Source organism: Varroa destructor, unplaced genomic scaffold (genome assembly GCF_002443255.2).
Source record: "Varroa destructor unplaced genomic scaffold, Vdes_3.0 BEIS01000006.1, whole genome shotgun sequence".
NCBI lineage: Eukaryota > Metazoa > Arthropoda > Arachnida > Mesostigmata > Varroidae > Varroa > Varroa destructor.
The window spans coordinates 26,084,887-26,096,957 of record NW_019211459.1 but is presented as its reverse complement, the minus strand read 5'-3'; the positions used below and the strand labels follow the sequence as shown (position 1 = coordinate 26,096,957).

The following is a 12,071-nucleotide window of genomic DNA, read 5'->3' as shown; positions in this document are numbered from 1 at the left end:
ATGTATATATATATATGTATATATATATGTATATTAGAAGTAAAGCCTTGCGAAAAAACAAATGCGTGCAGGCGTAGTAAGTCTGCGCCTTGTCGGTGTGGCTGCCGTCGTTTTAGACGATCGTTAAGGAAAAGGGGCTACCTGTATAGGTGAACTTTTCGCAGTTTTCCTCGCTTTAAAAGGGCTAAGAAAACACGGTTTCCTAAATAGAGGTCCTTCCATTTGAATTGAATCCTCATGTAGTCATTTGCAAGTTGCTAGGTCATTTAAGGTTTCTACCGTGATTGACCTTGACCTTGAACTTGGCTAGCGAATATTACGTCTTAGAGTTTAAGGCCAAGATAGCACACTTCGTTTGGCTCAGGCTTGTAAAGTCCAGCAGCGAAGTATACGCACATACGTCCGAATACTCAGACATGCTTTGATTGTAAGGACAGTATTAGCCTGAAGCAATTATAAGTCGAGGACAAAGAATACTTGCCGGAAATTACTTCATCTATACAAAATTGAATTAATGTTTCAAGGTTTCTCATTTCTTTGGTGATTTTAATTCAAAGGTTCGCCGTTGAATCGTACAGAATGAATTTCACAGTAACTGCGTATTACCTATGTATATACATTGGTATATAAATATATCTATAACGTGCACCATATATAGCGTACTCCAGCAACAGAGCAAGCAATTTTTTGGAGTTTACTGATTTTTTTTTTTATCTTAGCACTGTTCGCTGCTGCTGTAGTATTGACGCCATGTCTAATTAGGGTTAGAAGCCTTCATCGATTTAGGTGCTCCATTTAGGTTTTTGTCGTTTTATCATATATATTTTTACACAGCTCAACGGAACCTTTTTAATCTGTATAATACTTTATTGAAAAAAGTATGCCTTGCCATTTTCTATGGGAATTAGAACATTGCCAACGAACCACTTGTGACCATGATTTACTAATGATTAGTACATGAAAAATGTGTCGAATAGCTCGATAGGGTTGTCAGGCGGTATAGCTACATTGAGCAGCATTGGTTCCCCACCGTAATCATAATTTTTCATCTAATGATTCACGATCAAATCGACTACTGACAGAATGAAAACAGTATTAAACAAAGCCAAGAAAAACTAATCATATTTACGCTACTGCTTCCATTGCACACGCCTGGTTCACGCATCATTATCTAACGTCCTTCAATTTCCTGTTATCTTTCCTGTTGTTAACGCTCTATGTTTCACTGTTGTTTTGTTCGTTTAGGGATGAGACTTCCCCACCACCTGACGAAACGCCGCTGGTGAAGTTACACGCGACGCATAGTGAGGATAATGCGTGCATTTCGGCCTCGTGTTCCTCTACGACTTGTTCAGGTGCGGTAGCAGCAGGTGGCTGTACATCAGCTTCTACCGCGTCAACAGCGTCCGGGGGGTGCCCGACGGTGGCTCCTTTCGCACCTTTACCACCGTCGACAACGACGACGCCGGCAACAATCACAGTGGCAGCGGCCGCGCCGTCACCCCTCGGACCTGGAGGTCCACCTGGACCTGGCCCTGGTTCTGGGGGTCCTGGGCCAGCTGCGGTTGTCACTGTAGGCCCACCTCCACCTATAGCTGTTGCTCAGCCTGGACCGGTTGGAAATGTTGGGGTCGTCGGTATCGGAGTTCCAGTTGGTGTAGGCGTGGGGTTGAATGTTGGCGTAAACATGGGTGTGGGAGTGCCGGGCGGAGCTGGTGCTCCACCTCACCCACAGACATTGCCCCTTGGAGTCGGAGCTGTAGGACTTCAACAGCCACAGCCGCCGCAACAACAGCAGCCTACGCCGGCCATCCACGTGATTGGTGTGCTGGGTGGCGGACCCACCTGTGATGCCGCTCTCTGTGATAACAATGGGCCCGTGCCTGCGCAGCCCGCCATGCGGATGGTCGACGTTCAGCCGCTGGCGCCGCTAGGTGCGACGGCAGTCACGACGGCAATGGTGCCTGATTGTGGTGGCCCAACCGGGGGCGGCGCCCCTGGTGGAGGCAATGGCCCATTGAGGCCAGGTGTTCAGCTGACCGGACAGTTAACGACGGCAGCTGGTCAGGTGGTGGTAACGACAGCTGGCGTAGCTGGATCACCTTCGCCAGATGGAGCTGGCAGCGGTAAAGAGCTGCTTGGCGTTGGCGCTCCGGCCGTCAACGTCATATGCGCATCTCCGAATATAGTGAGTGGCAGGATGATATTTTGTCGAAAATATAATAGCTGGCGTAGATAAGGTGTATGCTATGTGTAATATGAAAGAGACAGTATGAAGGGCGCAGTTCTTTTGACAATTCAAAAAGTTACCTGTCATACACTTGTATAAGGTATGTCATACTCGTGTACTATATATATATATATATATACATATATATATATATATATATATATATAAGTAACATACAGTAAATTATTAGATTTTAATCGAAAGGGAAGTTATCATTAAATTTTCATAATGTGCCCGATTTCCATCGCATTTGTTGCGTAGTTAAACTACTGATTATCTAATAGCTGCGTGGTTTTCCCGTCGCGACCGAGCTCTTCTGTTTTTCATGAGGGAACTTTATGTAACGCAAGGCATTTGTTTGTTGCAAGAGCTTTTCTGTCAGTCTGGCGAATTCGCATCCTCATACTTAGCTACAAGGTATCTCATAGGTTTTGTTCCCCGAATGGTGCAACGGTAACATATGCGCTTAACTTAAGGATAACTGGTAATGATAGTCTGGGTTCGGGTTCGGGCGTATACCCACTTCGTTTTGTTCGGGGAGCCAGCCCTATGTAGCAATGGCTAACTGCTTATGTACAGGACGTAAAACTCAGACTTTTGGGTACTCTTCTATATTTTCCATCTTGGACATTCGTGGCCGGTGTATGTAAGTGTTTCCTCTGCAGCAGAACTGTTGAAATTCATAAAACTCCGGTGGCAAGCAATCAACGAATTCGGATTTGAAATAAAACAACATTTTTTACAACGACTTCTTATGGCGTAAAAGTGCAATCATTTGAACGAAAACAGCAATATTTGCTTAATTTCAAATTCATTGTACTAGAGTTGTTAGGCCCAGTCCTTTTCGTTTTTTTGTCCACATCACTTACCTTAGCTTAGGCACGTAGATGACACTTGAACGAGGTCTGCGTACTACAAAAATTTCATTATAAACGCTCAACGGCTACAACATAATTCAGTTCGAAATGACTTAACCTTTAGGTAGATTCCCAAATATAACAACTCAGTCACCAACTTAATCAACAGTCATTAACAGTATCCCAACGTTAGTCAACTGCGGCATAGTTCTTTAGGGATATAGTCTTAAGGTGTACAGTTGAGACAAAGTTCTTCGTCCAGCCTCTAGTCCCACTACAACTGAATTCTTATCAACAATTGACTGGTGGCAAATGATACATAGTTATTTACGACTTATTCAGATTATGCTAAAAAATAGGTAGAAGTATCAACGATTGATGTTATTTAAAGAAAGCGGAAAAGAACATGACCTTTCAGTATATTATTTACATCATTTGTAGGACAGAGATTACTCAAATATACAGGAATGTCTCGAGAAACTATTTGTAGGAACATCTAACTCGAATACAGAGGCATGTTCTACTTGAGAAAATAGTTTATGTAACTAATTGGTTCACATATTTGTCACATAAATGCCTAGGTACGTATTATATAGGACGTTTCGAACTTGAGGTTTGGTGCCTTGATGATAAAAAAAAGTAATAAAGCGGTGTCTATATTGTAGTCTAGGTGCACTACTGTATCGTTTTGTCCCTGAAAATTAAAATTTGAAAAAAGGAAACTTACTAAATGTCACGTAGGGAAATGCGTGACTGTGAGAAGTATCGGCTTGGTTGCATGTGCTTATAGGGGTGAGTCTCCTTTTTCGTAGCGCCCGCTTTAAGTAGTCGCTTGAGACAGGTTTTTAGAGATATCTGATATTCCCAACAGATTAAGATTAGTCTGACTGTAGACTGGACTGTAGACAATGAAAATTCAGATTATTATATATAACTATAAAAGGATCCAACCTGCTGTATCGGGCGATCGGAGTAGTAACGGCTATGCTTAAGCTAATTGAATTGCCCCCATATCTATTCTTCAATTAGGCATAAACAACAGCGTCAAAACTACTGAATCATTTGACCTTATAGTATGAAGTAGGATCGCAAAGGTTGTCTCGGAAATATCCGATAGTTTCGAATATATGCGTCACCCGTTTCGTCGGTTAACCGCAAGTCTGAGTTATGATTAATAGCTTACGATATAATCGGTTTCGCTAAAGTATTGAATATTTTTTGGGCTCTACGAAGATACTCAATGTGCCAAAAGAATTTTACGTTATTTACTATTCCTGAGAGTTGTTTCACCATTTCGCTAGTCTCATCGGGATTGTGTCAAATAAATGATCAATATTTTAACTTTAGGCAAATAGTCTTAGGTCCCCAGGTATACCTGAAAGTTTAGAACGATTTTATTTTAAAATTGAAGAATCAAACATGATTAATATCGTATGCTTATTACCTGATTCATTACTAACACAATACAACAAAAAATGAACTAAGAATAAGTCTTAAACGAAACGTCAAACTCTTTTTTGCACGCTGGTTCTTTATTTCGTTAATAGAAACAATACTTCCGACAGAATTACATGATACCTTAAGCGATACCTGCTAAGTCACTTTTCCACAAATATAAACTTTTAGCGATAAAATGACATATCTACGCTCCACAATCCTCCATAAGAAAATGGTTTATTTATTAGGTTTTATCACCCTTTAAAGGACTGACTTTGAATTTTAGAATATACTGTGCATGTCATAATAAACATTTCCTTACAGATGACTGAGTTTGGCATGCGTTCGTTCACTGTTCAGGGTCAGAGGAAAAATTCGACTCTGTATGTTCATCCAGAAGGTCCCTACAAGCTCCAGCCGAATCAAGAGTTGCAGTATGGCAAATTTCTCATGGAGAAGGTAACTGCAGTATGTAGAAGCTAGGGCTATGGAATGTTTTAATTGAATTTATATTCGATGGCTCATATCTAAACTATTTAATTTGTCCTAGAGTTTCGCGCCTAGGAGACCAGTGGCAGATGTAATCAATGAAAGCTAAATCGTTTGTGCTTAAGCCGATTTTTTTCATTCATGCCTAAACCCTTATCTCATCGTACTTCTCTATAACAGAACGCAGTTCACCGGACTCACGGAGGTGCTGTGCATATCTATACCCACTGTTACACGTTTCGGAAAAAATGTCCCGCTAGAGCTGTCTTCACTGCAGATAATGTAGTTGTGAAAAATGGCAACGAACCCCACAATCACGAGCCGGTCGAGGATGAAGTTGATCAGTTTCGTTTGCTTATGGAACTCCGAAAGGCACAGCAAATATGTAATGGGTAAGCTCCTGGCTAGACTTATCGAGTATACGAACACGTACCAAGCTGTTAGACATTTTAGTTAGGTAGGAGACTTTCTTACGAGATAGCTAATAGTAGTATCCAACTAAACTCTCCTTTTATTTGATAACTGTGGCATAATTTATTTGTTGTTCGTTATATATCAGCGGCCTATTTAGAGTCGAGCAACTTTCTGAGCACCCTGCATATGAGAGATGATAGTACTCGGCCGTATTTTTTCTCCTAACAAACTTGCATCTTATTACTGTTATTACTATTAATGACCAACTATTCGTCTGAAACTAAAAGAAACCAGGAGATTGTGTACAAATGTGAGCTGTGCTCTAAGATGTTCAGCCACAAAAAAACTTTGCTAGCACATTATCGGTCAGCACATCGTGTGGAGCCCAGTAATGCCGACGGCACCCAGCAGAACTTCAAATGTGTCCATTGCGACAACGCTGTATTCGCGACATTAACCCGACTCCGCTCTCATTACGTCGACACTCATCAGTTCAACCCAGAGACGCAGGTGAATTTGCAAGTAGTTACTAACGTATGTTAAGTTCAACTCGTCGATCAATGCATTTCTAGACAGCTACCAGACATTTAAAAAAATGTTAACTATATACCTAAGTTTAAATCAGTAATCTGAACTTATACTTAAACTGCACTCAACTATTGATCGGTCGAATAAATACAGCATTGCGTGCCTAAAACGCGTCTATCGATGTGTTGATCTTAGGAGTTAGAGTTTCCCACGTTGGCTGAATTCGAAAATTGGCGTCGTCACATGGAATCGGAAACTGGACTACGGATGCGTCGCCGATGGGGTAGCCGCAAAAGGAAAGATGGCAGCGTCCGATTTCGATTCTCCTGTTCCCGAAATGATCCATTGCGTAAGGTAAGGCGATAGAGAAGCTGGCAGTGCGTGCAAGCATATGATATTTTAAACTGGTATATAGGCGTATATGCACAACTTAGAAGTTACGTTTCTTTCTCTTTTCTCTAAAAAATTTTGTCCAAATGGATATGGATAAATGGGAAGCCAAGTCTCATTAGCCTCCGTAAATTGACCGAGAACACTTATTTTATTCTTTGAACACATTTTCTGATCTCGTCTATTTGTTTTCGTCGCACTGCTCGCAGGGAATAATTCGCGTCAATTTTGCGTGGTGTCCGGCAGAAATGAAGGTAGTTAAAGATGGCGGCTTGAACAGTAGAGTCAAGGTGGAGTGGAATTCATCGCATTACGGACACGATCTCGATCATCTCACGTTGCTAGCCGATACCACTCAGGAACAGGAAGTTGTCGAAAGAGCGGAGGTCGAAGAAATAACTGAAGAACAACCTATGGAAGAGGTAAATTAATTTTGAGAGCTTACATGTAGTCGTATTTAAGCATGAATATGTTAGTGCGAAAAGACATTGCCCAGCGTATGCAGAAAAGAAGAGGACGGATATTTAATATAAGTTGTGAGGGTGTATTCGTAAAGCGTGGAAAAGAGAAAAAAAATTATTACTTTTTAACATTTCTTTTGCAGGACCAAGGTGTTACAACCGTCATGCAAATGGTGCCTGAGGAGGCCATTGGCACTGAGGACTCGGCAATTCTTTTACAGGACGATACTCAACCCGAACCCACCGCTATAGAGCACGTTACTGGCGAGGATAGCCTGATTGAAGAAGCGGAGGAGACACGTCAACTTATAGAAGACCCGAACACTTGTGAAGCTCCAGTGTTAGAGCCAAAACTACAGCGGGCTGTATCCTCGATGTGCGCGCAGGTTGGCATAACGCAGACGGCCGTAAGACAAGGCGGTACTCTCCGTGGGGACCAGCAGGTTGAAGCGGTATCTAAGATGAATGACCTTTTGCAGCTTATGGTTAATGTTCAACTGAAAAGTGCTGACTACGAACAGGTATGTGCAATTTTAAGCAAAGACTGCAATCTTAGCTCAAGCTAGTGACAACACCGTGACAAGAAGATGATAAGTCTTTTAGATCTGAGACAACTTTCAAGTAACGAACGGTTGCATAGGCCGTGTTTCGTGCATGTCTTGATTTAGAGTACCTAACCTCTAAAACTATTTCTGTTTAATAACTTAGTTTTGAACTTACTGACCCACCACACTAGTATGAGTAACCTGCATTTGGATAGAACTTAATGTATAACAATTGCAGAGGCACACGTTACTATTCCTACCAAACACATTACTACGTAAACGAATGTTTGGTGCAAACATCGTGCAGAACATCTTTTAACAGTTTTATATCGCTTGCTGCATTCTTTCTCTGTCAATTTATAAATCTATTTAAGGTACACAAACTTATGGATGCTATCTTAATAGTTTATAAGCGACGCCTGCACCAACAAGAGACCGAGCACCAAGGCGAGGCTATCCAAACCAACGGTACGTCCACATCGTCGTAAATTGTTTTTATTACATTACTTTCAGCTACGATATGTAAAGTCATGAATATACACAATTTTCACACAGTTACGCTTAATTTTGCCTGCGCGTTGCTAACACTTTTTAGCATCAATATTTTGTTTGGTATTTGTGAATTTAACTTTTGCCTTTGCCTCCTGAAACGTAAAGCAGGTAAAAACGTTCACTAAAAATCAATATTTGTTTGATACGAAATTTTTTATAGAGCACCAGCAAGTCATACAATTGGAGGACGTTGAAGGAGGACAGCTGATCGTCATTGAAGATGCTGTAAGTACAAATTTACAAGATGAAAAATGTGGTGAAAAACCATAATGAGGCCTTTTCATGTGAGAATAACCCATTTACGCCTCCAAGACATCCCAAACATTTAAGATTTGATGACTGTTAAGCACTGTACTAGTGTTATAATAGCTAATGTGCAGGTACCAATTTTTGTTTAGGACGTTCAGCAGCTGTATGCTGACCATAGTTATTCAACTCAAGATGGTGAAACGACTGTGATTGAAACGGAAAATGGTGTTGCCGAGAGCATCCTGGAGGGCGGACCGGTTCATTGGGAGATTCGTGAGGTTGAGTGTGTGAAGAGTATGGCGCCGACAACGACGATCGTAACGCGGCAAAGAGCCTCCCTCCACCACCAATAAAGACCGGAAGCCGAAAGCAACGAAATGAATTTGGAGTCAAACTGCAAGCGCTGAAATTACTTTAACCCCTTAAACGCTTCTCATATTGTGTCTGTGTTTTAGGTCATGAACTACTTTTCATTTGAAAATACATTGAGTGGAAGCAAACATTTTTAAATAAAATAAATTGATGTCAGTAAGCCACTGAAAGAGGACGCAGAATGGAGTCTCTCTGACAAACTCATAATGAAATAGTACTATAATAACTGGGCAATAATTGACATCGTCAATGGAAAGCGGTGAAGGCTTCAATTGGATGAAATTTGTGGTGCAACAAGTGATCCAATGTGTACCCATCGTAATAATGACATTTGATTTTATTCATTTGCTACAATTCGTTGTTATAACTATTCAGACTTACCAAGCAACCACAAAATCTTCTTTAATTGTGTTATGTTCCAATGAGCTTCACTGTCAACGCTTGATATTAATTTTATAATAAATATACAATATTTTCTTGTTTACCGATAGAATGCAGATCAAATTTGTGCCAACCAGATATTTAACAGCTTACCTACGCTACCATTCAGCTTTGTCAATCTGGTGGCATTGGCCTTTACTGCGACAATTTAATATAATTATTATGTTATATGATTTTTGTCAGACGTATATATTATAACACGGAAGCGTTGTTTACGTGAATCTAACATGTATGTTACGACCAATCAAAAACGAAAGTGCATAAGGTGATACACAAATACATGTACATAATAATATACTAAATGAGAAATATAAGGAGAAAAGATTATATTGAGAAAATTCAAACGGTTTTTTGTTGCACCAGCTTGTTCACATTCATCCACATCAGAAACTACCTTTCTATTGTGAAATATTTCGTTGTGACAATGTCTTTTGGGACCACAGTCTTACATAAGACACTGATTTGCAAACTCTCTAACAGAACTGGTGTGTTAACGTACTTTATATGGAGCATAAAAAACAACTTTGTTAACTAACGCAAAAGTACGTCGAACAAAGTCCTTGTATTACTTGTAACCGATTTGGGAAAATTTCTCATTTTATAAGTCGGTCGACTCTCACCTAGCTTTATGACCGTAACACTCGTTCTACTGACTCATCCCTAACAGGCAATTTGGGAATCCGGTCATGGCTATAATCGTGAGTACTGACTGCCAGCAAATTTAAAATATTAGAAGAAACATTACTTTTAACACGTAAAAGACAGACACTGATTAATCAAAACACTACAATGCAATTGTATCCCATGAAATTTACTCTATTAATTAATTTACACATTTACGCGTTCATGAACGTCCGCTGGAACACTCGTAGGAAAGTACAAGTGAGCTTGCAATAATCGAAAAATTCGAAATTTCGCGGGTTTAACAGCAAACGGCACGTAGCTCTCGGAGAAAGCATTTGTACCGCCGTCGCCTGTCCGACGCCTCAACAGAGATCATCAGCTACCATAGAGAAGATACAGAAGCTGTTTATTGTTTGCCTAGACTTCGCGTCGCTGATTGGTTTGTATGTTGACGAACAATCGCTAGCCAGTAGCGTCGTCGCCTCCGCTCCAGGCTGTGCTGAAGTTTCGCAGTAGGGATACAATCACGTTGGGACAACGTAGTTCGTTGTGGTCTCGTCCATCGAGCAACTGGTTTAGGCGGTGAGAGTGATTTACAAGGCTGCGATCTATTATACATTATGTCGCGAAGCTCTCGCGGCCCACCAAATATCCACGGGATGGTGTCCCTAAAAGTGGACAACCTTACCTACCGCACGACAATTGAGGATCTTAAACGTGTCTTCAGGTGAGTAGTGAATAACAGCCTTTCAACAGCGGAAATTCTGGGTTGCTGGAAGCTTGATGTTCAGAAGCTACGAGCTTCTAGTGCGTTACGCATGACGTGCCGTAAGAATTAATAATCCGGCGGGTTAAATTATAGAAAACCCCGTGCTAAAGTTTATGGAAATTCTGTAAGGTTCAAATATACGAGGGGAATAAAGTAAGGTACGATTATTAATAAGTAATGCGTTAGTCTAAGGAATTAAGGATAAGTATATCTTTACGAGTCGCCATTTGTTGCAAAAATTTGTTTTGTTTTTGGATTTTTTGTACGCCTAGGAAATATGGCGATGTCGGTGATGTCTACATTCCGCGCAATCCTCGAAACAACGAATCTCGGGGCTTTGCTTTCGTTAGGTTCTACAGCCGACGTGATGCTGAAGAAGCCATGGATTGTCTTGATGGGTACAGGTGGGCCAGGTTATCATTTGAAACGACCACTGTGGTGTTGCCATTTACTCTTACGTTGTTATTTACTGCCTGTACAGTACTGCACTGCACGTCAATACTATATAATATAATAGTGACTTACTACATATCGTAGATTTAAGAATACCACAACATCGTCAATTCGCTCGACCACGTAAGATGCAAGAACTCAATATGTTTGAGCTTAGACGAAAATGTCTAGTGTGCGTTTCAATAGTAATTTGGATTAAATTCTTTTAGTAAAGACACAATTTCTTACTTTCTAAAATTATTATTATAAATATTTGAATAAGTAAAAGTATCTGTTCTCAGACTCGACGGCCGTGAGCTCCGTATTGCAATGGCCAAATATGCACGCCCCGGTGGCAGGGGTGGTCGCGAAAGGTCGCGTTCCAGAGATCGGCATCGTCGACGCAGCAGAACACGCTCCCGCTCTCGAGACAGGTATGATTATTTAAGGACACCCTAGATGTGGCTTTACCAGTTGTTACAGTAACATCTTGGGTTGGGTACCAACCTTAGATAACTTCAGTTCTTGAGGTAGATTTGATTAATTATTTTCACTTTCGAAATGGCTTCCTCTACAATATCACTTTATCGTGCAGGCACCACTGACTGGCCTAAGTGTGAACTCAACCTGAATCTGTGAATCTTAATGATTCTATTACCTTTAAATTAGTGCTATTTCAAAATAGTAACATATATATGCTTATCCATCGAGAGTATAACTTTATACATAGTGGTTTGTAACTGGAGAGCTATTGTAGTAAAATACGAAAAAAATATACCGGTACAGTTTACAATTTTATCTATAGATTACTTCTCGGTCCTGCATGACCGCAGTTATACGTCATAAGCCATTATACTTACATGTGAATATTCCAACCTCTGCTGGTATAGTAGACATGCTTCAGATGGTTGGCTACCACCAGTAAGTGACGGATGTCAGCGTCCAGTTTCAACCCTAAACCACCTTACGCGTTCTCAATAGGTTCAATAAGTTAAATACGCTGCCATTTTCCTATCATGGACGCATTACATACCCAATCTAATTGCACTTTTCTGTTTAATCTGTGTTCGTGTGTGTGCAGACGGTCTCGCTCCCGTTCGCATAGGCGTCGATCGCGCTCAGATTCTAGATCGAGGCGGTCCACGTCAAAGGACGACGACCGCCATGATCGGAAGTCTCGCTCTAGGGACAGAGACGCGTCTATTGACCGAGATCGTGACAATGACCGTGACCGTTCTAGGGAACGATCCAGGGATCGCGATGATTCACGGGACAGGGATA

At 41.0% G+C, this 12,071-nt stretch overlaps 3 protein-coding genes and 1 long non-coding RNA gene across 7 annotated transcripts in view; 3 read left to right on the top strand and 1 right to left on the bottom strand.

The window, feature by feature from the left end:
- Window positions 1-1,245: 1,245 nt before the first annotated feature.
- Window positions 1,246-12,071, top strand: part of LOC147755034 (uncharacterized) — a gene marked incomplete at its 5' end in the record, with an annotated part of 12,724 nt that continues 1,898 nt past the window's right edge. Inside the window, 1 exon segment of the mRNA XM_086993642.1 lies at window positions 1,246-2,188. Coding sequence (XP_086849768.1) covers window positions 1,246-2,188 — 943 coding nt within the window.
- LOC111252539 (uncharacterized) lies at window positions 4,849-9,309 on the top strand. The gene is made up of 9 exons (XM_022810652.2): window positions 4,849-4,983; window positions 5,194-5,405; window positions 5,715-5,937; window positions 6,151-6,309; window positions 6,555-6,767; window positions 6,950-7,327; window positions 7,726-7,819; window positions 8,064-8,128; window positions 8,302-9,309. The coding sequence occupies exons 1-9, from the start codon at window positions 4,849-4,851 to the stop codon at window positions 8,503-8,505; spliced, it is 1,683 nt and encodes a 560-aa protein (XP_022666387.1). The 3' UTR covers window positions 8,506-9,309.
- LOC147755035 (uncharacterized) lies at window positions 8,583-11,874 on the bottom strand. The gene is made up of 2 exons (XR_015330630.1): window positions 11,651-11,874; window positions 8,583-10,480 (listed from the first exon to the last, which is right to left on the bottom strand). It is a non-coding gene; the product is annotated as an uncharacterized LOC147755035 (long non-coding RNA).
- LOC111252542 (uncharacterized) overlaps window positions 10,183-12,071 on the top strand; it is a 7,833-nt gene continuing 5,944 nt past the window's right edge. For all 4 annotated transcript variants that reach the window (XM_086993652.1, XM_086993654.1, XM_022810659.2 and 1 more), the window contains exons 1-4: window positions 10,183-10,316; window positions 10,631-10,762; window positions 11,093-11,224; window positions 11,872-12,071. In XM_086993652.1, the coding sequence (XP_086849778.1) occupies window positions 10,210-10,316; window positions 10,631-10,762; window positions 11,093-11,224; window positions 11,872-12,071 (571 nt within the window). In that variant the 5' untranslated portion in view covers window positions 10,183-10,209. The remainder of the gene's footprint in view (window positions 10,317-10,630; window positions 10,763-11,092; window positions 11,225-11,871) is intronic.